The sequence below is a fragment of the Pipistrellus hanaki genome (genome assembly GCF_964339955.1).
Source record: "Pipistrellus hanaki genome assembly, chromosome: 1".
Taxonomy (NCBI): Eukaryota; Metazoa; Chordata; class Mammalia; order Chiroptera; family Vespertilionidae; genus Pipistrellus; species Pipistrellus hanaki.
This window is the reverse complement of record NC_140503.1, coordinates 31,024,264-31,047,787: the sequence shown is the minus strand read 5'-3', so window position 1 is coordinate 31,047,787 and position 23,524 is coordinate 31,024,264. Positions and strand designations below refer to the sequence as shown.

The following is a 23,524-nucleotide window of genomic DNA, read 5'->3' as shown; positions in this document are numbered from 1 at the left end:
GGCCCCGTGTTTCTCCGTGACCCGTGATGCTCGATGGTGGGAGTCTCAGTTACGGTTTTCCCCGACCATCTGGGAGAGTGCCAGCCAGAGCTCCTCTGCCCTCCACGGGGCCCTGCACGGAAGCACAGGCCTGGGAATGAAAATGGGATGGGCTGTCCGGGTGATATAGTTCAGTGGTTGAGCATCGACCCATGAAACAAGATCATGGTTCAAATCCCAGTCAGAGCACATGCTTGGATTGTGGGTCTGACCCATATTCTCTCTCATCATTGATGTTTCTATCTCCATCTCCCTTCCTCTCTAAATCAATAAAAACATTTTTAAAACTTTTTTTCTTTTTAATGTGATGAGTTATCTGCCAAATAGGTTAGTAAAAGTCCATCATTCCGGGGTCACATTGATTGAGCACTAGGCGAGGGAAGCAGTTCCTTGACTCCTCAGTCTAGCTGGGAAGAGGAGGTAATACGCATGGAACAGCCGCGTGCAGCAGATTGCACAGAGGAAATGCAGGCATCGTGTGCAACAGGAAGTGGCATCGAAAACAAACACTGGATTCAGGAAGCAGCATTGCCGGCGTGTCAGTCTTCCTACAGGAATGGGCCAGCGTGGCTCTAAGACTAACACCCCAACTATACCCGAGCTTTGAGCAGCATCGGGATGGGAGGTGTTTCCCCAGAACACTTAGGGTAGGGGTGTCGAACTCAATCAGAGAAGGGGCCAAAATCTAAAATCCAGCCTAAATCGCGGGCCGAATGGTTTACTGAACAGTCATAAACTGACAATGTCATAAACTGACAGCGGAGTGCAGTGATGACAGCGCGGTGCGGGCCACATTGCAAGGCCTGGCGGGCTGGATTTGGCCCGCGGGCCTTGTGTTTGACACATGTGACTTAGGGTATCTCCAGCCTTGACTAAGGGGGGCCTTTGGGCCAAAGCTGGAGCTGCACCTGGAAGTGGCTACAGTGGGTCCCCCCACCCCCACCCCCACCCTCTACCCAGAAAACAGAATCATTAAATGTAAAAAGCTGACCTCTCTGGTGGAAACCACAGACCGTAATACATTCTAGCTTTGAGATACGTGCGTTTTCCACAATGACATCATCCCTGGTAGAAGTCCAGCTGTGAGCACCCCTTCTGGGCCCAGCGCCTGCCAGGGGCCCTCCCAGCAGAATCGGCCCTGTCTGGCTGTATAAACCCAGCCCACTTGTTAGGAGAACAGCCCCCTGCCAGGTGAGGACCTAAGGTATGCTTTCAGTCAGCACTGCCTTCATGCATCAGGGAACAGGGCGCAGCGTGCACCCTGCCCTGGGGCGCAGTGCTCCGGGGCCTCCGTGGGCCTGGCAGGTTGTTCACATGTATCTGGATGGCTGGCGAGGGCAGTCTCAGAGCAGCCATCTGCTTGGAAGGAACTTGTCTTGAAGTCCATTTGCAAATGCAGCACACTCTCCCCCTACCCCACGGGTATAGTGAATTTAGAACCTGGTGGGGATTATCATTGCGAGGAGTCCCAAGCCAGCAGTGCCTCTGTGAGGTGATGGGTTCCCTGGCTCTACTGGGCTGGGGGCCCAGAGAGAGGTAATGGGAAGAGCAGCCCAGCCTGCTTCCCTTGCTCACCACTGCTCTCTGGGGAGTCTTCCTTGTCTGTCTGGGGTGACTGGTCTCTTTACCAACAGCCCCTGCACGAGGCTGCAGGACACTGCACCACCACCCCCCCCCCCCCTCCATGAGCCCTTGTCACAAGGCGGACTGCTCTTCCTGCCTCTGCTGTCAGCGAACGCCTTGCAGACAGACCCTCCCCGCTCCGCTGGAGGGCTTTGGCAGGCCCCGTCTTCCCTTCAGGGCCACCCGGGGAGTTTCTGTTTTCTTTCTGAGCGAGTTGTCCAAATTTGAGTCTGTTTGTAGCGCAAAAGAGCAGGCTGTATTCACAGCTCGCCCCTACCTGTTTTTTTAGGACGGCCTGTAATGATTTACCGCTGAGGTGTTACCAAGGGAATCTTGGAACTCTTCCCAGAGCCTCTTAATTCCATTCTGATGGCGTGTGGTATATGATATGTTAAACGTTCAGATGATGTCACACGTAATTCCCGACCGAAACGAGAGGAGAGCTCTTGTAGCAAAGCCCTCCCCTCCCAGCACCTGTTTCTCTCTTTCTGTGCAGCAGACACGTCTGCTTCCCTGTTCTTCTTCCGCGCCTCTCACCTCCTCCCTCCCGGGAGCACTAAGCCATGGTCTCCTAAAGCCACGGAACTAGCCAGTGTCCATACATGGACACAGTGTCCACACATGGCCAGACCTCCTGAGCCAGTAGTGAAAGGCGGTTCAGTGGAAGGAAACACAACCAACAGCATAGGGAAGAGATAAGGGGGAGTTGACCTAGAGCCCAGTGAAGGTTCCCTTCCCGAAGCCTGTGGGATTGCCTGTCCGTTAAGCCGATTTGTCCTCTGCACTGGGGCTTCAGGACTGATCTGAAGGAGGGAGTTCCCTTCCTCCTGGCTCAGGACTATCCCTACCACGCTGACCCTCACCGACAGGTCTAATGGCTTATTCTATTTTTTCCCATCACCATTTAGCCCCTCTCTGCCTCTTCCACCTCCCTTCTCTTTCTCCCCCCCCCACCCCCCGCAGTCACCACACTGTTGTCCACTAATAGTTTTAATAATCAGCAAATTTTCCTGCAAAAATATATAATTAAAAAATCACTCATTTGCATAATGATGTCATTTTCCCACTGCTAATATTTAGGGTGGCAGGGGGGCTGTCCTGTGCATGGTAGAGTTAGAAGCATCACTGGCCTCTGTTCACTCCAGGCCAGTAGCACCTCCCTTGCTGTGATAACCAAAAATGTCTCCAGATGTGGCCAAGTGTCTCCGGAATGAAAATCCCTGCCTTGTGTGAATGTCAGTTCAGACGTCTGTCTTACACGTGAGAAGTCAAGTGGACTGCTAGATGGTCACTTTATTTATTAGGGGCCAAAGCAAAGGGTGTCACATCTTCCGTGTAAAATATAAGCATTCTCTTTTTCTCCCCTGAAATTATGGACAGGCCACGTTCCTGTTTGGGGCCCAGCTATTGGTGACTGCACTGTGGCACTTGCCGGGACTGGGGCGCCAGGCTGGGAGGACAGCGGAAGTGCTCAGGGTCCGTGGAATATGAGGGAGCGTTCTCAGGTGCAAGGGATTCTGGACGGGGAAGCCTGCTGTGATAAGGCAGAATTAGCAGAGCCGGGGCGAGTAGGGAGCAGAGGAGTGTATATTTAAAGTCAGTTGTGTTTAAAAGCCAGCACTGGAAATACCACAGCTTCTCTTGTTTTGGCTTTGAGTGTTTATACTTCCACTTTACCGTCAAGGCGAAGACTCAGTGGTATTTTATGAAAGTCGTCACCTCCACCCTGAATTCACAGGGATGCTTAGCTGTGATAGGCACGCTTGAGGAAACATGTTTCAACCAGTGTAGACAAATGTGCTGGTAGCAATGCAAAATGTGCTTTGAGAAAAACAAATGGCTATTTTATTTCTTTTGTCTTCCACACATGGAAATGTCATTTCATCTTAGAGATACAGATACCTTAGATTCTCTTTTCAAAACTGAGCGGTCTCTAAATATTGAAAGTAAACCCTAACCGCTAGAGACACTAGCTATTTCTATATTGAATGGTAATATTGTATCTATCTTGGCTTTTTAAATCAACTCAGTAAACATTTATTGAGCACACATATGTGCCATGGATTGAAGACATATAGAACCAGGCAAGGATCATGCTAAACACAGATACCAACAACACTGTGATGGAGAGAAGAGAGTCATAACGTGGTCCCTGGGGGATGGAAGAGCCCCCAGAGGAAGGGCTGTCTGGGCTGGGTTTTGAGGAGGAATAGGAGCCCTGCAGTTATAGAGTGAGAGCGGGGACAGGCCTCCCAGACAGAGGTAATTCAGTGCAGAGGCAAATAATTAATTGTATGATGTGCCTAGGAAGCCCCAAAGAACTGATGCAGCAGGGATGTAGGAGAGGAAATGGGGGTAGTGAATAAGAAGCAAAGCCATAATGGGTCTGACATCCATTGCTAAGAAGCTTTCCCTCAATCATGGAGGTGAAAGGATCTTGTAGGTCAGAGAGCAACATGAGATTTACATTTGAGGAGGTGCTCCCTGGTGGCTGTCTGCAGGAGGGGGAGATGGGGGAAGAGGACTGGGAAGGATCTTGAACCAGTCATCTGTTGGACCTGCTTTCTCCAAGGCCGCGGTCATGGGAGGAAGTGAAGTCAAGGAAACAGTAAGGAGTGAAATTGAGAGGAGAGGCCAGAGTTCCAGCCAGTTGATGGAAGAGAATATGATGAATTCACTTCGAAAGAAATCCAGGGATAAGATGTTTCTTGTTCAGAAACAGGGTTCAGGCGGGATATTAGATTTTGTTGTCCTTAGTGTCCTCTTGGTAGAAGCTACCATTTAAAATAGTTCAGTAGGTGTTGATAGATGGGGAAGAGAGGAGAGAGCTAGAGAAGAAATTCTAAGTAAGATGGAGAAAGGCGGAAAGGAGTCAGCACGAAGAACCAGAGGAAGTGATTTCACAGGAGGAGTGAAGGGGCCAGATGGAGTCAGTTCACAGCAGACTCAAAGTGCCCGTGGATGTGGGGTGAGGTTTCCGCCTTAGTCTGTGCTCTTATCCTTGTGCTTGAAAGAGCCCGTCTGAGCTCCATGCAGCCGACTGAAGCTTCTCAGCGAAGTTAACACAATGCCCTCTCTTCTGGGCAACCCATTTCATCCATTTCTGACCACCTGGCCCCTCCTCCGACTAGACTTGCCTCTTTACTCTGGTCCCCCTCCTGCTGTGGTAAGGTCTGCGTCTCCCTTCCTCAGTGGACAGTGGAGATCGTGTTTCACCCATAGTGCAGAAAGGCTTTGGGACAAGGTTGTGGGGAGCCATTTGCTTGAGCATCCCATTCCCCAGCCAGAGAGAGGGTCCAAGGAGAGCATGTTGAGGCCTCACTGGAAGAACCAAGATCAAAATAGCACTCAGAGCGCACATTCTAACAGACCAGGGAGCACACTCCGTGGGGTGGGGCAAGGAACAGCCTCTCGCCCAAGGATCCCCAGGCGTCATCTTGAGGCAGATGTGGGATATTCGTGGCCAATTCACTACTCTAACTGGGCACAATGTTTAATCAGACAAAAGCAGGATCTCTCTTCTTGAGGCCGAAAGATCTCAGTCGTCCACAGATCGGAGGAAGAGATGGAATCGTGGCTGCTTTGAGAGGTTGCAAAGTTTAGGAACTCCGTTATGTAAAAATGACCTAAATAAATGGCATTTCTACTTTTTATTCTATAGCCTCATACTAACTAAATCCATAAATATTGTCAACAGACCTGCTGCCATTTGGTGCTTAGACCAATATCTTTATAAAGAGAATTGCTCTGTGTGAAATAACGATTTAAAGGAATCCTATAGTGCATACTTTTTAAGCAAGTAAACCTTTTTATAAAAAGGAAATAATCACCTAAGCCATCTTGACTGTGAATCTAAACTGAGAGTTTAGACTTGGGAATGTAATTCAGAATAAAACACCATGTTCAGTTAGCAGTAATCTACTCGGAGATGCCTATTTTTCTAGAATGAATTATCTTTAAATTATATTTATTAACTAGACTATTAACACCATGTCCTCTCATTTCCATTGCTTGGTTGTAATTGCAGCTAATTGTAGGACTGCATAGAAATGGCATTGAGAATAGTATGTAACTGTTTTAAAAATCATGGTTTTGATGTCTAAGTATATCAGGAAATAGGTAATATAAGTAAAAAAGGAAGGATGTATTTATTTTCTCTTTTCTTTAAACATGCTATCAAGTGTTAATTATAAATAGGATGTAAGGGGAAAATGAATTCTAGTTAAAATCATTTTGCCCTGAAATCTCCAGTTCTCTGAATGCTAAAGGCCACAGATATTTTTGTTTCTCCTTGCATTTGGGCTTCTGTCTCTGAGTGTCAAGGTTATAGGCCAGGGGTCCTCAAACTTTTTAAAGTGGGGGCCAGATCACGGTCCCTCAGAGAGCTGGAGGGCCGGACTATATGAACTACTAATTCCTACTGTAACACCTCGGCTGCGCTCACTGCCCAAAAAACCTGGCAGGCCGGATCAGACTCCTCTGCGGGCCGCATGTGGCCCGCTGGCCGTAGTTTGAAGACCCCTGTTATAGGCCATTGTATTTATTTTTTTCCCTCAATTTTTCATGTATTTCATTTAAATTTAAATTGTAAAAGAGAAAGCCCAAAATTTCATAAATAAAGGGAAGTGGCATTAAGCAGACCCACTTCTTTTCTTTTTTTCTAAACACTACGATGCCAATTTATGGTTTTTAATGGGTTCTGTGTAATCCTATGATTGCTTTGCCTTTTGTTTGTATAATTATCCAACCTTTAAAAATTACCTAAGTTGTAAAAAATGTATCCTCCCTCCCATCCAGGGTTAATTAAAAGTCCTAAAGAGGCCAATTCAACAGGGCCTCTAACGTGGAAGAAACAAAAAGCAAAAAGATGAAAACAAAACAAATTAATTCAGGTGTGTGGCCAGTGTCTCTCAGGAGTGGGGCCCTGGCTGCCACCTGAGGTTAGGAAAGGCAGAGCCCCCAGCATGCAATGCAGTAGCAGGGAGATCTCACAGCCTCGAATGCTTGCTCCAGCATGTCCGTGTCCAGCCGAGGTGTCGTGGCCCTCCTCCGCTGCTTGGTGGTGTGTGACTGGTTTCCCAAGTCCCCTCTGTCATCGCTGTCCACACACTCCATTTCCGATGACAGGTTTTCAATCTCAGCCTCCAGTTGAGCCTGCTGGTATTCAAACAGCCTCTTTTGGGCCCAGACTCCATGTAGTATGCACATGGGTATGTGTATTACAGGCTGTATCAAGAACTTGGCAGGGTTCGATAGGTACTGCCCGTCAGTTCATGTCTCCAGATCATTCATGACCCTCTCCTGGATCTTCTCATGAATCCGCTGGTGTGTCTGTGCTTCCAGCTGCAAGCTCTTAGTGTGGTTTTCCCACCTTTCAAAGTAGAACAAGTATTTCTTAAGGGCCTCCCTGGCTGGGCCTGCTGGCCCTAGCTGACGACTTTGGGGTTCTCCTCATACCTACTGTACTCATAGTCTTTGCTGCCGTGAGCCTTCCAGTCTCCTAGACACACCCAGCAGAAGCTGTAAGGACACGTGGAGCATTGCATGTGATTGCAGCCTCTGTTCTTCTCAGTGCGGATGTTGCACTTGGGACCGTCTTTAGGGTGAGCATTAATGTAGTTGGCTGTTTCAGAATCATCGGCACACTTCAGGAGCCATTTCCAGATTGTGGCACAGTCTGTGGGGGTGTGATACATCGGACGACACTTGAAACAGAAGACTTCGCTGTGCTGATCGCACTGGACTTGGCGAGCTCTGGGCTCTGGTACCTGGATGAGCCTGGGGCAGGCTGCACCAGGGCACAGCTGGAGCTGGCAATGACTGTCCATATAGTCCCTGAAGAGGTAGCACCTGTATTTGTCTCTTAGCTCTTCATTGAGCAATAATGGAAACACAGAGTCCTCTGGTGTTCGCAGTGGGCAGTCCTGAGCCACGCAAGAGACTCCCACACCCATGCTGTCTTGGACAAGTACTGAGCTGTGCTGCTCCCAGCAGCTGCGGCAAAACTGGTGCTAGCAGACCAGCGAGAGTAGTTTTCCCTCCGCACAAACTGCATACACACTGCACAGTGTTGAGGGGATGGGCTGTGGGGACATGTTTTGATTGTGCTAAACTTGAGCCTCAACGAGCAACTGAGCCAAATTAGACTTGTATCCATTATCTCTGCAACTTGCAAGTAGAAATAACCAATATAAACTTAGTAACTGAATGAGACGCCTTTAGGACAGCCAAGCTGGTCATGTGCTCATTGAGAGCACCCTCGGATTCGTTGTAGGTCAAGCAGATGAACTAGTACTCCCTCACGATCAAAGGCATCGGCCCCTGCTGCTCCACATTGCTGGCTACTCCTACAATTGCTCTCTATGTCCCCAGGGTCCTCATTCTCTTTCTCTTCTTCACAATTTGGGTCATAGTCCTCTTCATTACTGTCAGACCCCTGGCTATTCATGTCCTCAGACATCTTAGCATCCAGCCAAGTTGCAAACGAGGAAAGCAGGGTTTTTCTCCCTCCCCCTAAACCTTACCACCACCTCAGCTGCATTAGTGTGTTTATCTTCTGTAATCCTTGAAGATCTTTCAGGAAGATGTTACCTAAATATTCCGTCGTATAATTTACATCGGGAGCTGCCGCCCCACAGCCGCCGAGCCTGGGCGGGCCAGACCGGGATGTGCCAGGCCAGAGGGATCTCCCTGCTTCGCTTCTTGAATTCTTCCACAAACTATTTCAACTATGGGCAAGGCACTTCAGCTATTTTCACTTTAGTCACAGAAAATGTGTGGAGAATAGGAATCCCGGTGGTTTGTTCCAGGCTTTCCTACCATTCTGATTTCAATTGTATCAGGAAACAAAAATCACCTCCTGCCATGTTAGTTCCGAAAGCGTTCGTTAACCCTCACCAGGGTCCAGGCACTAAGCTTGGTGGTTTCTGGGCTCTGCCTGCGAAGGTTTCAGGTCCTCCATGGAAGACAAGGTCAAGCGCACAAGCCAGTGTGGCTGGCATAGGGATACTGGGCGAGGTGTGTGTGGACCAGGGACATGAGAGGGGCTCTGCCAGGAAGGGTAGACTTCGCCGTGTGCCTGATTATACTATGTATGTTTGCTGCTCATTTATGCGTTAAGAACATCCTGGCCCAGAGGCTTCACAGTGTACGGAACTGCAAGTTAGATCACCTCGTTGCTTCCCCAGTCTGGTATATATGCTAAGAAGCCTTGTTGAGTTTCATTAAAAGACTTGGCCACTGCCTGGCTGGCGTGGCTCATTGATTGAATGTCAATCCATGAACCAGGAAGTCATGGTTCGAATCCTGGTCAGAGCATATGCCCCAGTTGCAGGGTTGACCCCCCCCCCCCCCACCCCAGGGAACATACAGGAGGCAGCCAATCAATGGTATTCTCTCATCATTGATTCTCTCTGTTCCTACCCCTTCCACTCAGAAATTATATATATATATATATATATATATATATATATATATATATATATATATATATATATATATATATAAATTTTTTTTTTTTTTAAAGACATGGCCACAGTGCACCCAGTTTACCAGAACAATGCTTGGTCTCTGAAAAGAGAGCCATGTGTTTCTCCAGTTTTGAAATGCAAGTCCCTGAGGGCTCCTTCTATTGGAGACATATTGCTCTTCCCAAAGACGAGGCCTCTGAGCTAAGGCAGGATGGATCATGCCCAGGGGCTGACAGAGGGGTTGCTGGTGATTGAATTAACTTCTGCTATCTTCTGGGCTGTGCAAATTAAGTAAAAAATGAAAGGTAGGCATTAGATTCTAGCTCATTGTTTCTGCCTTGAAGTCTTTGCAATCATTCTCAAGGTGGTTAGAGTTGTTTCTGGTTCAGGAATGGTGCAATGTGATTTCCTCACAAGGCTGCTTTTCCACTGTGACCTCTTTGACGTCAGTAACTGTTTCCTGTTTATTTGAACTCCCCATTCACCCTGTCGCTGACTGCGTTGGAGAGGAATCACAATGCAGGGGCACTTATGAGAAATGCAGCCCAGTGCCATTGCCGAGGTGACGCTTTGCAGCTTTTGACACAGGGTTGGCTCATTTAGGGATAATTCCAAAACAATTCTTAGAACGGGGGTAGATGAGTCTAGATGTGGCTCCCAGGTTGACGTTGCTTTAAAGCCATAATTAGTCATTAACTTTTACTGTTGTTTCTAGTCCTTGAATTATTTCCAAATGATAATGTGCATCTTCACTATAATACATCTTTAAATGAGAGTTATATTTGTAGATTGTAGGGATTATGGATTCTGTCTGTAAACAGACAAGTCTCCCTCATTCTGTTGATAAAAGTGAATCAGCTTTATGGAAGAGGAGAATCACTACTACAAAAAGTCTTACTATAAAGTGCTTGTGGGGTAGCACAAGCTTTGCAATAAAGGTAATGAATATGAGTATGAACTCCTGAAATAGAGAATACGAATTACAATCTGATCTCAGAAAATTAGAAGGCTTTCTGGAACTGAAACTTGGTTAACCTATTTCCATGATCAAATCTAGTTTTGTAACCCCTTGCTTAGCTCTCACTTCCCAGAAGACAAGTCCTACTCACCAGGTCAAGGCCATTACCACGTGTGATGAGGAAATGCCCCTTCGCCCCAGCGAGTCCTCCTGGTTTTTTGAGCCCTGTAGAGTCCTGTCTCACACTGAGTTGGCGGGGGTGCCACAGCTGCTGTTCCTGCCATCATTTTATTCTTGGCCGTCTGGGAGCTCCCTGAGTGAGGCACCATCCCTGCCCCCATGGCGGCCAGCAGCTCACTGCTGCGTGGGCCGCAGCCCTCCCAAGGGCCCAGAGCCTCAGGGGCAGGTGGCCGTGGCAGCTAAAGGGACAGTGGAGGTGGAAAGGATGAAGAAGAAGGTTGTAATAGTAATTGCTAGCATTTATGGACCACTCTCTGTACTCCAGGCACTGTTGGAGACTCAGCTTAAGTCATTTCATCCTCGTACATCTGTCCGTCATGTTATTATCCCCATTTCACAGATGGGAGTTTTGAGAGGGGAAATAACTACAGCTCAGCCGGAGCTGCTTTCACAGCTCAGGCATCCTGGCTCCAGAGCACAGCCTGGGAGCTGAGCTGCCTCTGCTAACACCAGGGATCGGGTGCTGGGCACAGGGTCTTCTAGAAGTAGTTTTAGTCCCTGTGTGCGATGTAGTGGTGACAGTGGCTTCTGTTCGCTAAGATTCTCTTCTGGGCCCCATGCTCTGCGAGGTGCTTTGCTTCCAGTTTAATCCTCTCACCATGTCCATGATATATTATTACCTCAGATTTATAAATAAGGAAACCTCCTACCCCTTAATGACTGGTGTGTATTAAAAATTCTCCTGGTAGCAAGTAACAGAAAGCAACTTAGCTGGAGTCTTGCAGTGAAGGGAGAGGTGCTAACGACGACTGGAGGATGAAGGGGAGGTCTCCTGGAACACAAGGGCAGAAATGGGCCAGGTTTCTCCAAGGATCTGAGATACGAAGACATAAGGAACCCAGGTTTTTGTTCTCGGCTCACTCCTGCTCCCTGGTTGCTTGTCTCTGCCTTTGAGTTTCTCCATTTTTCTCGCTGTCTGTTCGTTCATTCATCGGGATTTCACCACTGATAGCACAGACATCTCACATGCTCACACCACAAGGGCCGCCTCAGCTCCAACTCATGGTTCCTCATTTCCTGCCTAAATTAAAACATCTCCGTTCCAACTTTCTGGGAAAGGGACTGTGGGATAGCTGAGCTTGGTCCAATTAGTCATTTGCAGGGATCAATGAGCTGAACAGTCACCTCCAAAGGTGTCTACCACAGTGACACATGGGGAGCTTCTTTCTGGCTCCTGGTCACCCTCCTGAGGCAATGTCACCCTGTCCCAGGTACCATCTTAGCACATCAGCATCACTTTCATGCACCCAGCTGTTTAGCCTCGAACTTTTCTGCCTGCCAATGCCCATCAGTTTTACCTCCTACACAGCCACCCCCTTGGGGAGCTTTAGGAGTGCACGCCGCTTATCCTGAGAGCCACTGTCAGTTCAGGGGATATTTTTATCCCCTTTGGCCTGGCACATGAACAGCCCTGCCCTGATAACAGCCGGGGCAGACGGCCCAGGCTGCAGAAGGTTAATGGAGCCAGGCAGGTGATGACAGGAGCTCCATTATTAGCTGGGCACCGGCTCCTTGGCTTCCTGTAACTCACACCAGCAGGGCCAGGGACCAAGGGGTTTCTGAGTTGCTTTTATTCCCCCAGGTGCTCTTTACCTGTCTTAATGACGTGCTTTCTGTGGTTGGCTGAATCCGGGACAAAAGAGAGGGCGGGACACAGGACTGGGCCGCTTGGCTTTAGAATTAAGGTGAAGCCAGTCTCTGGGACATTAAGTTCCTACCAGGCAGGGGAGGGCCAAAGTGGCTTTAGAGTGGCCAGAGGCCTCAGGGAAACGGAGCAGATGTCCAGGCCCAGATTCTGCAAAAGGGACTTTGGAAGCACTGGGAATGGCTGTCTACACAGGCTTAGCTATCTGCACAGATTCCGTGCAGAAGTAGCCGCCTTTGCTGTCGCTGCCCAGGGTGGGATTGGGGAGTTCTTCCCTGCCCCAGAAGTGAGTCATGACAGCCTTAACCCACAATGCCCTGTCTCCCTCCCTGGAGGGATCCCAGAAGGCTTCCTGCAGTTGCTTCACAGTCGGGTGTGTGGAACGTGGCCTAGTGTGGGTCAGATACTCAGGGAGACCAGCTCCTGAACAGCGCAAGAGGGAGAGGACCTGGAGGCAAGGGTTATCCTCCCCTCGGGACATTACACACAGGCCTCTGCCTCATAAGGGGCTGCTGTCACCTGGGAAAGGTTTCCTTCAGGCCCATGGAGCTCATGTAGAGGAGGAACACACAGCTGGAGTGACTTTGTTAATTTTTTTTAAATTGTTTTTATTTCAGAGAGGAGGAAAAGTTAGAAATATCATTGATCTGCTGCCTCCAGCTGCCTCCTGCACTCTCCCTACTGGGGATCGAGCCCAAAACCTGGGCATGTGCCATTGACCAAAATTGAATATGGGACCCTGTAGTCCACAGGCCAACGCTCTATATATCCACTGAGCCAAACCAGCTAGGGCCGGAGTGACTTGTTTTTGCATTTGATGGTGTTTGATTTCGTGTGTCAGGGAAGTGGGTTCTAACACCTACTGGAGTCCTTACCAAGCCAAACCCCGTAGCCGTCACCTGTTTTAGCTCAGACACCGGGCGAGTAGTTATGGTAGAGACCAATAGCTGAGTGATCGTGTGTTCATAGGACTGAGTCCTGCAGTGGAGACTTGGGGATGGGGTGACTGGAAGCAGCCTCACCAGCCTTTTGCTTTTTCTACCAACACTTGATTACAAAAGGAGCCGTATGTGTTACAGGGATGCTCCAGGCCCACAGCGTGAGCCCTGGGGGACCGCTCCCTTTGCAGTCACGACATCCTGACCCACACCTGACACTGTTCATTCACCATGATCCATACTCCCGCCATCTGCGCTCCAGCCTAACTTGTGCTTCCTCATCCTTCAAGCTGGAGAACTGACTCCTCTTAGCAGCCTTCCCTAAGTCCCGCCCCCGGCTGCTCAGCTGTCCCTGCTCTGTGTCCAGGTGACACCCTCTGTGCCCCATGTACTTAGCACCCTGTGGTGTGTTCTCTGTCTACATGACTGTGAGCTTCCTGGGAGAGGTGTGGAAGTAAAAAGAAAAAAGAAAGAATAAATGTCATTGCCCACCCAATGTGGCTCCGTGGTTGAGTGTGATCCCAGATCCCATAACTGAAATCTGACTTCTGTCACTATCTAGACATCCTTTCTGTGCATATCTGCGTCTTTGGCTATAACTGAATCATTCACATTTATTATCTTTTTTGTTGTTGTTGACTGAAAGCATCTTCATCGCCACAGTCACCACACAACAGCCACTGCTATTTGTTGCACCCTTTCTAGAAGCCTCACCTGAGGAATGCTTAAAGACATTGAATTTCTTTTAAATGTATTTTTATTGATTTCAGAGAGAGGAATGGAGAGGGAAAGTTAGAAACATCAGTGATGAGGGAGAATCATCGGTCGGCTGCCTCCTGCAAACCCCTGACTGGGGATGAAGTTAGAAACCTGGGCATGTGCCCTGACCCAGAATTGAACCGTGACCTTCTGCATGGGCTCATACTCAACCACTGAGCCACATTGGGTGGGCAATGACATTTTATTCCTGATAACAGCCCCTCTCTCACTTCACTCATCACCATCACCACCACCCAGTGGTGAGTGGGCCTTCTTTGCAAAAGGCTGGAGATTTTTGGTATTTATCTCCTGTGCAAAAGGAATGTCAGAGAAATTGCTGCCAGGTTTTAACTGCCTCTGTAGCAGACGTTTGAAGTAAGACAAAGGGTTTAAATAAACGGGTTTCCACGTAGCAAAAACATGTGGCTAGGTGATAAACATGTTTTTATTTCTCTACCTTGTGATGTTATTTTAGGTCTGTGATAGGATGGACCATTACTTTTTGTTAAATATTCTGTCTCAGCTGGCTTGTTTCCACTTCCTGCTTACTTAGAGTTCCATGTAGCCCCTGGGCTGTGAGTTGTATCAGCTGTTCTAGGTGGGACCAGACAGACGGGAGGTGGGAAATGAGGCTAAAGGAGAAGAAACCCGGATTAGCATCTGACCTCCTTGCTGTGCATCACGTCCTCCCTTGCCCCTCTTTACCCACCCCAACCTTTTTATCTGAGAATCTGCTTCCAGGGCGGGGGTGGAGCCTGAGAAAGATGAGATGAGCAGGATTGGAAGACAGTATTCCTTCCCCCAGATCTGGAGTTTAGCCCAAGGTCTGGCTTTTCAAACTTGAGATAGGAGAATGATTGGGAGGGTGGGGGGGGGGGGGGCGGGGGGGCGAGAGGGACTAGAAATGGATGACATTTTCCTTGGAATGACTCCATCGTTTCTGTGCCTGCTGCCTTAGCAACGCTAGGACAATACGGACTTCCAGAATAGCCACTTACCTTCTGACCCCAGTCCAGTAATCAGGTATTTCTGGTTATTGGAATTCACATGACTGCCAGTTACAGCCACGAAAAAAGTGAACGGTATGGTTAGCAAAAGTGTCACAGGGGCCCAGTTGGTGTGCTCAGTAGTTGAGCATTGACCTATGAATCAGGAGGTCAGGATTCAAGGTCAGGGCATATGCCTGGGTTGTGCAGGCTCAATCCCCAGTGGGGGGTGTGCAGGAGGCAGCTGATCAATGATCCTCTCTCATCATTGATATTTCTATCTCTCCCTCTCCCTTCCTCTCTGAAATCAATATATATATATATATATATATATATATATATATATATATATTTTTTTTTTTTTTTTTTTTTTTAAATGCCATAAGGGTGGTTCAGGGCCACTCATCTTCGCCCCGCCTCGCCTCCAAATGAACACAACATCAGCCTAACAACTTCCTGTGTGGATGCAGCTCTTAGATGTGTCTCAATCGCACACTTATCCTCCACCCCATCCCTAACCTGCTTCTCCACCTGAGTCCTTCCCAGGCAGCAAACATGGAATACTACTGCACTCCCAAGCTCATTCCACCCAATTCTGCCTCTCCCTCCTTGTCAGTCACACCCAAATGAAGGCCTTTAGCTTAGACAGCTTGCTATATGTAGTTGTCTGTTGGCTTATATTGACCAACCTTAAGAGTTGTTGTGTTTTTGCTGTTTGGTTTTTGTTTTTGTGGGTGTGGATCCTGTCACTCCCTCTCACTCTTAAATTCTTGCTTGTCCTGATTAGAGAGAGATTTTTTTTTTTAAATGCAGAGGACTGTTCCCACCTGCTTCTAATCAAGGTCTTAAAATCAGGACTAGGAGGTGGGAAGTGGTGATGTCTTCTCATCAGGATGGGCCTGATTAAACTAGTGATGAATAGGTGAGCGAGAACACACTATCTTTGCTTACAGCTCAGCTGTCACACTCAGAGCAAAGCTGACAGCACTGAAAACCACAAATGAAGATGGGTTCTTGGTATACATATCCTCTGTGAGTTGGTCAAATATCAATTTCCTTTACAAAATGACATCCCATCATCCCTCCTACCTCAGAGAAGGCTGATCACCAGTCATGGTGGTGCTCGTCCTGCAGGTCTTACATGCCACTTGCTCAGAGACCTCCCCTGGTCCCAAGAAGATGACCGGATCTCATGGCTTCCTCAGCAGGATTTACCAGAATTTGTAAATTTGCTTGTTTGTGTGACTTTTGGGTTTGCTGTTGCTTTAAGGAATGTGTGTCTCCCACACCATGCTCTGTATGGGCAGAGGCTGTGCCTGTGTTTTGCCTGTTTACTCTGTTGGGTTCCCAGCACCTAATGTAACACCGGCTGCCCTGGGACTCATAAATGTTAGTGGGAGGGGGAGAGGAAATTCATGGATATAGAGGTGCCAGAAACCAAGTGTTTAACACTCTCAGTCTCAGAGACATCACTTTGTAATAGAGACTTAAACATTTCTTCCCTCGGGCTGTCTTCATTTCCCAGCCCTTGACCACACCACTCGCACAGCGCTTAGTACGCAATATTTATCGGTCATTTTTTAAGGAGCCCATTTTACCTGCTGGGTTGAGAGCTCCTGCCGGTGGAGACGGCATCTCCTTATCTACATTCCCGCTCCTGACTCAGGGATCTTCTGATGGACTGAAGGGGATTTCCAATGTTGGGGGTCACTCTGAGGCTATCATTAGACGACTACATGGCTGATTTCTTTTTTTATTGATTATGGTATCACATAATTGTCCTCATCCCCCCATTCCCATCCCAAACCCCTCTTCACATATGCCCCCACCCCCCTGTTGTCTATGGTGACACCTCACCAAACTTGGCTGATTTGTCCAAAGCGTTTTTCTTTTTCTGTGGTTGTTCTCTGCCCAGGTGTGATGGCTAACGCACCGTTAGATGTCCCTTACGTCCTGTGAGTAGCCCTGAATGTTCCAGGTAATTGATGCTGACGAGGTCCTCTCTTGTGCTTGTCTCCAGGATCGGCTGTTCTTTGTGATGGAGTTTGTGAACGGGGGCGACTTGATGTTCCACATCCAGAAGTCGCGTCGTTTCGATGAAGCACGAGCTCGTTTCTATGCTGCAGAGATCATTTCAGCGCTCATGTTCCTGCACGAGAAAGGCATCATCTACAGGTGAGTCCTGACTGCTTGTAACTCCTCCCATAATTCATAGCCTGTCCCCTCTCCTGGCTTACCCCAGCCTCCGTTTCTCATGATATTGAAGTCTTTGGGGAATTAAATTCACAAAGGTTTGAGTGTCCTTTAGGATAAACAAATAATGTAGTGATCGACATTGCCTGTAGAGTAAAACTTGTCCCCAGGTGGTGTGTAAAATAGGCTGAGAAGAGACTATTCATGAGTTCGCTCAGCTGGGGTTTGCTAACGGCCTGGTATAGCCAAGTTTTGCAAGGTGCTGAACACATTGTTGCTCTCTCTTTTTCTTCTTTAGTGTTGGAAATGATTGGTTCCATTTAAAAATTCCTGCCTAAACAGACAGGTGTGATCACTGTTGCCCTAAGTTGATGAGAATCCCAGTCAGATAAGGTGGCGGCTCACCAGCTGAGACTCTGAGAGGTGAACTATTGATGCGCAATGTCCCATCTGATGATATTTCTCATTTGGAGCCTCCTCCCAAATATTATTTGACTCCATTTCACAGCACGCAATTGAAAGGGCTTGAAATCTGGTTGCTGTTGTTAGAGCCTAAGGAATATCAGATGAAACTTTAATCAGACAAAAGAAGATTAGGTAAAGTGGGAACGTAATCATGGATTTCAGACAATCATTAATCTTAAATGTTCCTCTTTTCCCTGTTTCTACCATCCCTCTTCCTTTAAATCACAGTATAACTTAATTGCTACATATACTCTTTATTTTCTCTTGCGATGCCATCTCTTTTTTTTTTTTTTAATATTTTTATTGATTTTTCACAGAGAGGAAGAGAAAGGGATAGAGAGTTAGAAACATCGATGAGAGAGAATCATCGATCAGCTGCCTCTTGCACACCCCCCACTGGGGATGTGCCCGCAACCAAGGTACATGCCCTTGCCCAGAATCGAACCCGGGACCTTTCAGTCCCCAAGCCGACGCTCTATCCACTGAGCCAAACCGGTCCCGGCGCGATGCCATCTCTTGAGAAAAATTCTCTCTGACAGGAGGAGAATGAATGTCGACAAAGAATTTCCTGATTGAAACTTGCTATGTGGTAGCTTTGCTATGTGCTTTTCCTTTTGCGACCTCATGACAGAATTGGCATCATTATCAAAGTGCAAGAGAACTCTGGTGAAAGGGCATTTTCTCAAATACCCCATGAGTCAGCAGAGGAGGAGAGGAGGGAGACTAGTAAAGACTGGAGCAGGATGCTGATGATGCCAGAAAGACATGGGAAAGTGACGGAGGGAAACAGGCGCACTACTGAAATGTCCCAAAGCTACAGGTAGCCACGCCCCAGCAGTGAAGTAGAGAAGGGGGTGCAGAGCAGGGGCCAGGCCTCATGTCCCCCACAGGGACTGCCTTCGAAGGTCCTCACGAATCTCTACTCATTCTTGAGTCGGGGAGCTGCCCCAGGTGACCGTGGACAGCGGTGCTGTGAGCTTTCTTACCCAGGCACAGTGTCCTCCCGGGGACTCTACCGTGGAATTTCCCGTTGCAGTGTCCTGCCCAGCCCCCGATTGGCAGTGGTTACTGATAAAATCTCTGATGGTGGAGGGAGTTCAGAGTCCTTCCTGATGCTGCTGTCAGACTCTGGGCCCTGAACTCATTTTTGTTCTCCTGTCCATGGCTTATCCACCCATCTCTGCTTTGTTTACCCCAGAGAGAGTCTTACACATATTAAATTTTAAAGAACAGTGACTTCCCTACTAGACAGGGACTTCTGTTATAAATCATCATAATAACAATGGCAACAGCAGCCAAACTGAGCTCTTGTTACAGGCTCAGCACTTTGTCTGCATATCTCCCTGGATCTTTCTAACAGCGTTATTATATAACAGTAACATTGTTCGTGTTCTTTAGATGATAACTGTGTCTTAGAAAGCCTTCATAACCAGAATTCAAGCTATGTTTTTAAACACTGGGCTGCACTGTCTCCTGGGGCGAGACTTACATTATAGGAGTACCACTAAAGCACTGCTTCTTATAACCCTTCTGATGATCAAGAACTTTGCTCATGAAAATGAGCATAGCAGGTATCTTAGCCCACTCAGGCCTCTATAAGAAAATACCATGGACTGGGTGGTTTATAAACAACAGAAATTTACTTCTCACAGTTCTGGAGGCTGAAAGTCTAAGATCAAGGTGCCAGCCTTGATCCGGCATCTGGTGGTGGTGATTGGGTACTAATTCTATTTATGAGGGCTCCACCATCATGGCCTAAGCACCTCTCAAAGGCCACCTCCTAATACCATCTCTTTGGGGGTTGTATTTCAACACATGAATTTGTTGTCGTTGGGGTGTTGGAGGGGAAACATTTAGACCTCAGCAGCGGGGAAAAGCAGTAAGGCCTAAGTTCCTTTTCTTAAATACTCAGAGGCTTCTCTTAAGCACCATGTTACAAGGCCGAGAGGCAGCAAGCTTGGGTTCCTGTGTAGGATGTGCCTGCCTCTACGTCTGCTTGTTTCTTCTGTCCCAAAATGTGGAGGGCGGACATTAACTTGATGTGGTTTCTGGTGAAGCGCTATCAGCCGCATCTTGAGAAGTTTTGTGTCAGTTCTTGGTATCTGCGGTTCAGTTCTGAGAATGTATTTTAGTTTGCACTTTGTCTTCAATCCCGCACGCAGGTTCTAACTGTGATGGTTGACTTTGAAGGGAGCACATGGCATGAGGAGAGATGCAAATGCTGTTTTCATCCTGTGGATTTATTTCACAGGATAGTTGAGTTCTATTCAGGGTACTGGCCGGAGAGGGAGTCTTAAGGATAAGCCTTTGAAAGCCCTTGGACTTCCCACAAAGTAAAGAGCAGATTGAAATCATAGAGGGCGTGCATTTGATCCAAAAGCACAGGGAGAAACTTGGGAGCACCAGACAGCCTCATATCATACATGTCCCAAGATGGCCTTTATTGGAGTTTAATGATCTTTCTGTATTGGATGATATCTCTGACCTGTACAAATGGAGTTGTTGTTATTTGATTGTTCGCGAGGTCTTTCTTTTCTTTTTTTCTTTTTTGTAGAGGTGTTTATTTTCCAGCAAATTATAAAGATGGCACCATCTGCAAGCAATTGGCCCATAGGACTGTAGAAGATAGTGCCTTGGGTTCCCTCTGACATGACTTTCTTCTCTCTCTTAACTGGCTGTGCCTAAGGGAGAGGAGACAGGCCAATTACATTTCTGTGCTTTTTCCGCTTGTGTTCTGACCCAGATTCTCAAATGTTCATTTGCATTTCATGAAGAAACAGAAACCCAGTTCCCAGGAGATACAGCAAGAGAAGGGTCTGCCCCATTGCCTTAGGCTGAAAAGTCTGGAGCCGGCCATGGGCCAGAAGAGAAGGCTGGGGAGTGAGCACTCAGTGAATCGCTTTGCTAAGGGGAAAAGGACTGTTCATCCCCTGCCCTGGGCTTGTTGGCCATCTGGGAGCCCAGATAGTGCTCTTGAATAATTTTATATGGGCATTGACTTTTTTCCAGAATCAAACCCTACAGAAAAGTTAGGGAAACAAACGAGCATGGATCCCATTGAGCAGCATGATGGGCACTATTTTCTTTCACGTTTCATGAGCTGTATTCAAGGGGAATTTAGCCATCATTGATATTTCAACCCAAACTCCTGGCGCCAGCCAGCGCACATTGGGTTTGCTATTGTTGACAAAGCAAACTGTATCTCAGGCATGTTGAGTAGGGAAGATGTTACAGAAGAGCACAGTTTATTTTTATTCTTCCTCACTATGTTACGATTGAACATACAGCACATTTCAACACAGTTTTCAACTCATGGGTCTGACCACTTTGTGCCGTATGCAGTTCTTGGCATGCTGGATTCTTGAGTACATGATAACCAATTTAAAGCCTGTCAATGTAGGAAACATCCAAACCTGTAAAGAATTTTTGAGTTTATTTGAGCCAAACTGACAATTATTGGGAAGCAGAATCTCACAGATTAATAAAATGCTCTGGAGAATGGCAGTTTTACAGCTTATTTTATATATTCGGATAAAAAAAGATGTAAGGAAAGGGGTTACATGAAATCCATTGGTGATAGACTAGGGAGGTGGGAGAAAGCAAAGTGGGGAAACCTCTGGGATTTAGATAAAAAGTAAAATGAGACATTGGTGGGGATACTAAAGTTAACAGTTAACATTTACAGCACGTGAGATGGTATTCCAGAAACAAGATACCAATGAGGGGTTCTTTGGTCTGGTGTTCTGGTGTGGTGAGTGTTCCCTGAGAGGTCTGGAAAAGGAGGCTGACTTTCCAAAGATATGTTATCCTAGATGCAAAAAGATAACAGACTTAAGATAAAGATTGCACTTTGTCAAGGAAGCTATAGGCCTAGGGTGTTACAACCAGCTACGAGCGACATCTGCTTTTAGGAATGTTTATGTTCAGAGCATTCTCTGTGGTTACTTTCGGTCTCGGGGGTGTAGGGCCTGCCATGTGGCCTCCCCTAGTTTGTTAGGTTTAGCCTGTGACCCCTTTTTCATCCACAAGCTCCAAGTGCTTACTGTGGGAATTTGCTCTTAATTTTCCTCATGTGGAACTGGCCCACAGCCTCTGACTGCTAGACCTGACGTATTGTCTTGTACCCATATGCCTATGCAGCACAATACTTTTAAAGAAAATCACCTTTGAAATCTCTTCCAATTGAGAGAACAATCTCCACCTAATTTGACTTTTTTTAAAAAAAATTCAGAATTTAGTAAGATTTGCAGTATCCCTCCAAGATAAGATATGTTAAGCTAGGCTTTACTAGGAAACATAACTGTTGGATCTGCATGAATAGACCAATCTCTAATATAATCTGACTCTTATTTCTCAAGATTATCATAAAGGACCATCAGTTGCTTTGCTAGTTCCAGATACCCGTGTGTTCTGAAGTTAGCTGAGCATAGCTTTACTCGGAGAGCCCACTGTGAGGCTGTCCCTGTGAGCATTGCTTTCATGTCTAGAATTCATAAGTCATCTGTTTCCAAATCAATTCGTATGCTCAGTGATGAATAGCCCATGCTGTGTCATTGTTTTCTGGTATCTTCCTCTCCCCCTCTTAAAAACTGTGGCAACAGCTTTCTGATTTCCCATCTCCTGACATCTTTCTTATTCCTCTTTCTTATCAGCAGACTTTCAGAATCCCCAAGTGTCTTTTATGTGAATCTGGAATTTTTGACTCTTACTGTTACCTCACCTATTTTGGAATTCAATTTCATTTATTCTGCTCATTCTAGTGAGAAAAGTCTTCTTTTTAGATGAAGATGAAAGTCAAATGTAGAAGCTCAGTTTTCCCGTTGCCATCTGAGAACATTAGTCCTGCCTCGAGAACTGGGTCTGTTCTTTCTTGATCTGAAAAGATTTGTTATTTGTTATTTGTTATTTTCGATTACATGCTAGCTGTGGGGTTCTCAGTTCCTTACACTTTTACATCGGATTTTTGAGAGTGAGCCCTTATCTTACCCAGGTTATTCCTGGGACTCTGAACATTGTAGTCATAATTCCATCTCCCTCCCTCTTTTTAAAAAAATTAAAATAAAATTTTAATTGATTTTTAGAGAGAGAAAGAGAGGGGGGCAACATCAATCGGCTGCCTCCGGGATCAAACCTGGCACCCTTTGGTATTACAGACACCATTCCAACTGAGACACTGGCCAGGTCCTGTCTCCTTTCTTAGCTTTTCATGCTTGCTGTGCCACATAGTGGCCTCATCCAGTGCCTGTTCTTTCACTGTCACCAGAAAATGACTTCAATTCTTCACTCCTACGATCCTTTTCAAAGATGTGAGGGACAGCTCAGAGGCTTTCTAGCTTATTAGCATAACTACCCTTCTCCCTAAATGAACTTCATTGGCCACTTTTCTCCTCCCTTAAACAACCTTTGGAGATATTTTACAAATATTTATTGAGTACCGACTCTCAGCCAAGGACATGGACATGATGATGAGCAAAAACAAATATGCTCCCTTGTGGAGAGTATGGTCTAGTGAGGGAGAAAGACAACATCCAATAATCATACTAATAGAAAATTCCAACTGTGAAGAGGAGGAATGCATTGCCATGAGTGAGAACCTCTAAAGAGGGTGATTTGATCTGATCATAACTCTTGAGCTGAGGTAACTAGTGAAGAGGGAAGGAAAGAGCATTCAAGATAAGGAATAGCAAATTCTGGTGCCCAGTGTCAGGAGGGAACATGGCAAGTTCAAGGGCTTTTAAAGAAGGCTATTGTGGTTGTAAACTATCCTATTTCCCCGAAAATAAGACAGTGTCTTATATTAATTTTTTCTCCCAAAGTTGCGCTCGGTCTTATTTTCGGAGGATGTCTTATTTTCGGGGAAACACGGTAGAAGCATATCTTCCCAAGATTGGCATTTCATTATCCTAGTGTGCCCATTGTTACCAAGATTTTATTGGGTCCTCTTTGTAAATAACTTACTTAAAAGTTAGGTAAGGGTGGTCATGTTGCCAATCCCTGGAGGAGTTATCCATTCACGGTGTGTTCCTTGTATCTAGTTCCCCATGTTTATCTTCAGCAATGGAATTATAAAATATTAGGGTCAGCTGGGACCTCCAAGAGTACCTGCCAAGTTCTCCTTTACAGATGAGGGAATTCAAATCAGAAACATTCCGACAGAAATTGGCTTCTTAGAATGGATGTTTTCCTAAGATGATTCACAATTTGTTTTT

The 23,524-nt window shown here is 46.7% G+C and overlaps 1 protein-coding gene and 1 pseudogene across 2 annotated transcripts in view; one reads left to right on the top strand and one right to left on the bottom strand.

Moving 5' to 3' along the window:
* The window catches only part of PRKCH (protein kinase C eta), a 223,513-nt gene that overhangs the window by 143,164 nt on the left and 56,825 nt on the right, over window positions 1-23,524 (top strand). Inside the window, exon 10 of the mRNA XM_084883143.1 lies at window positions 16,678-16,832. Coding sequence (XP_084739269.1) covers window positions 16,678-16,832 — 155 coding nt within the window. The remainder of the gene's footprint in view (window positions 1-16,677; window positions 16,833-23,524) is intronic.
* LOC311611773 (E3 ubiquitin-protein ligase ARIH2-like) lies at window positions 6,604-8,122 on the bottom strand (annotated as a pseudogene). The gene has a single exon. The product of its transcript is annotated as an E3 ubiquitin-protein ligase ARIH2-like (transcript).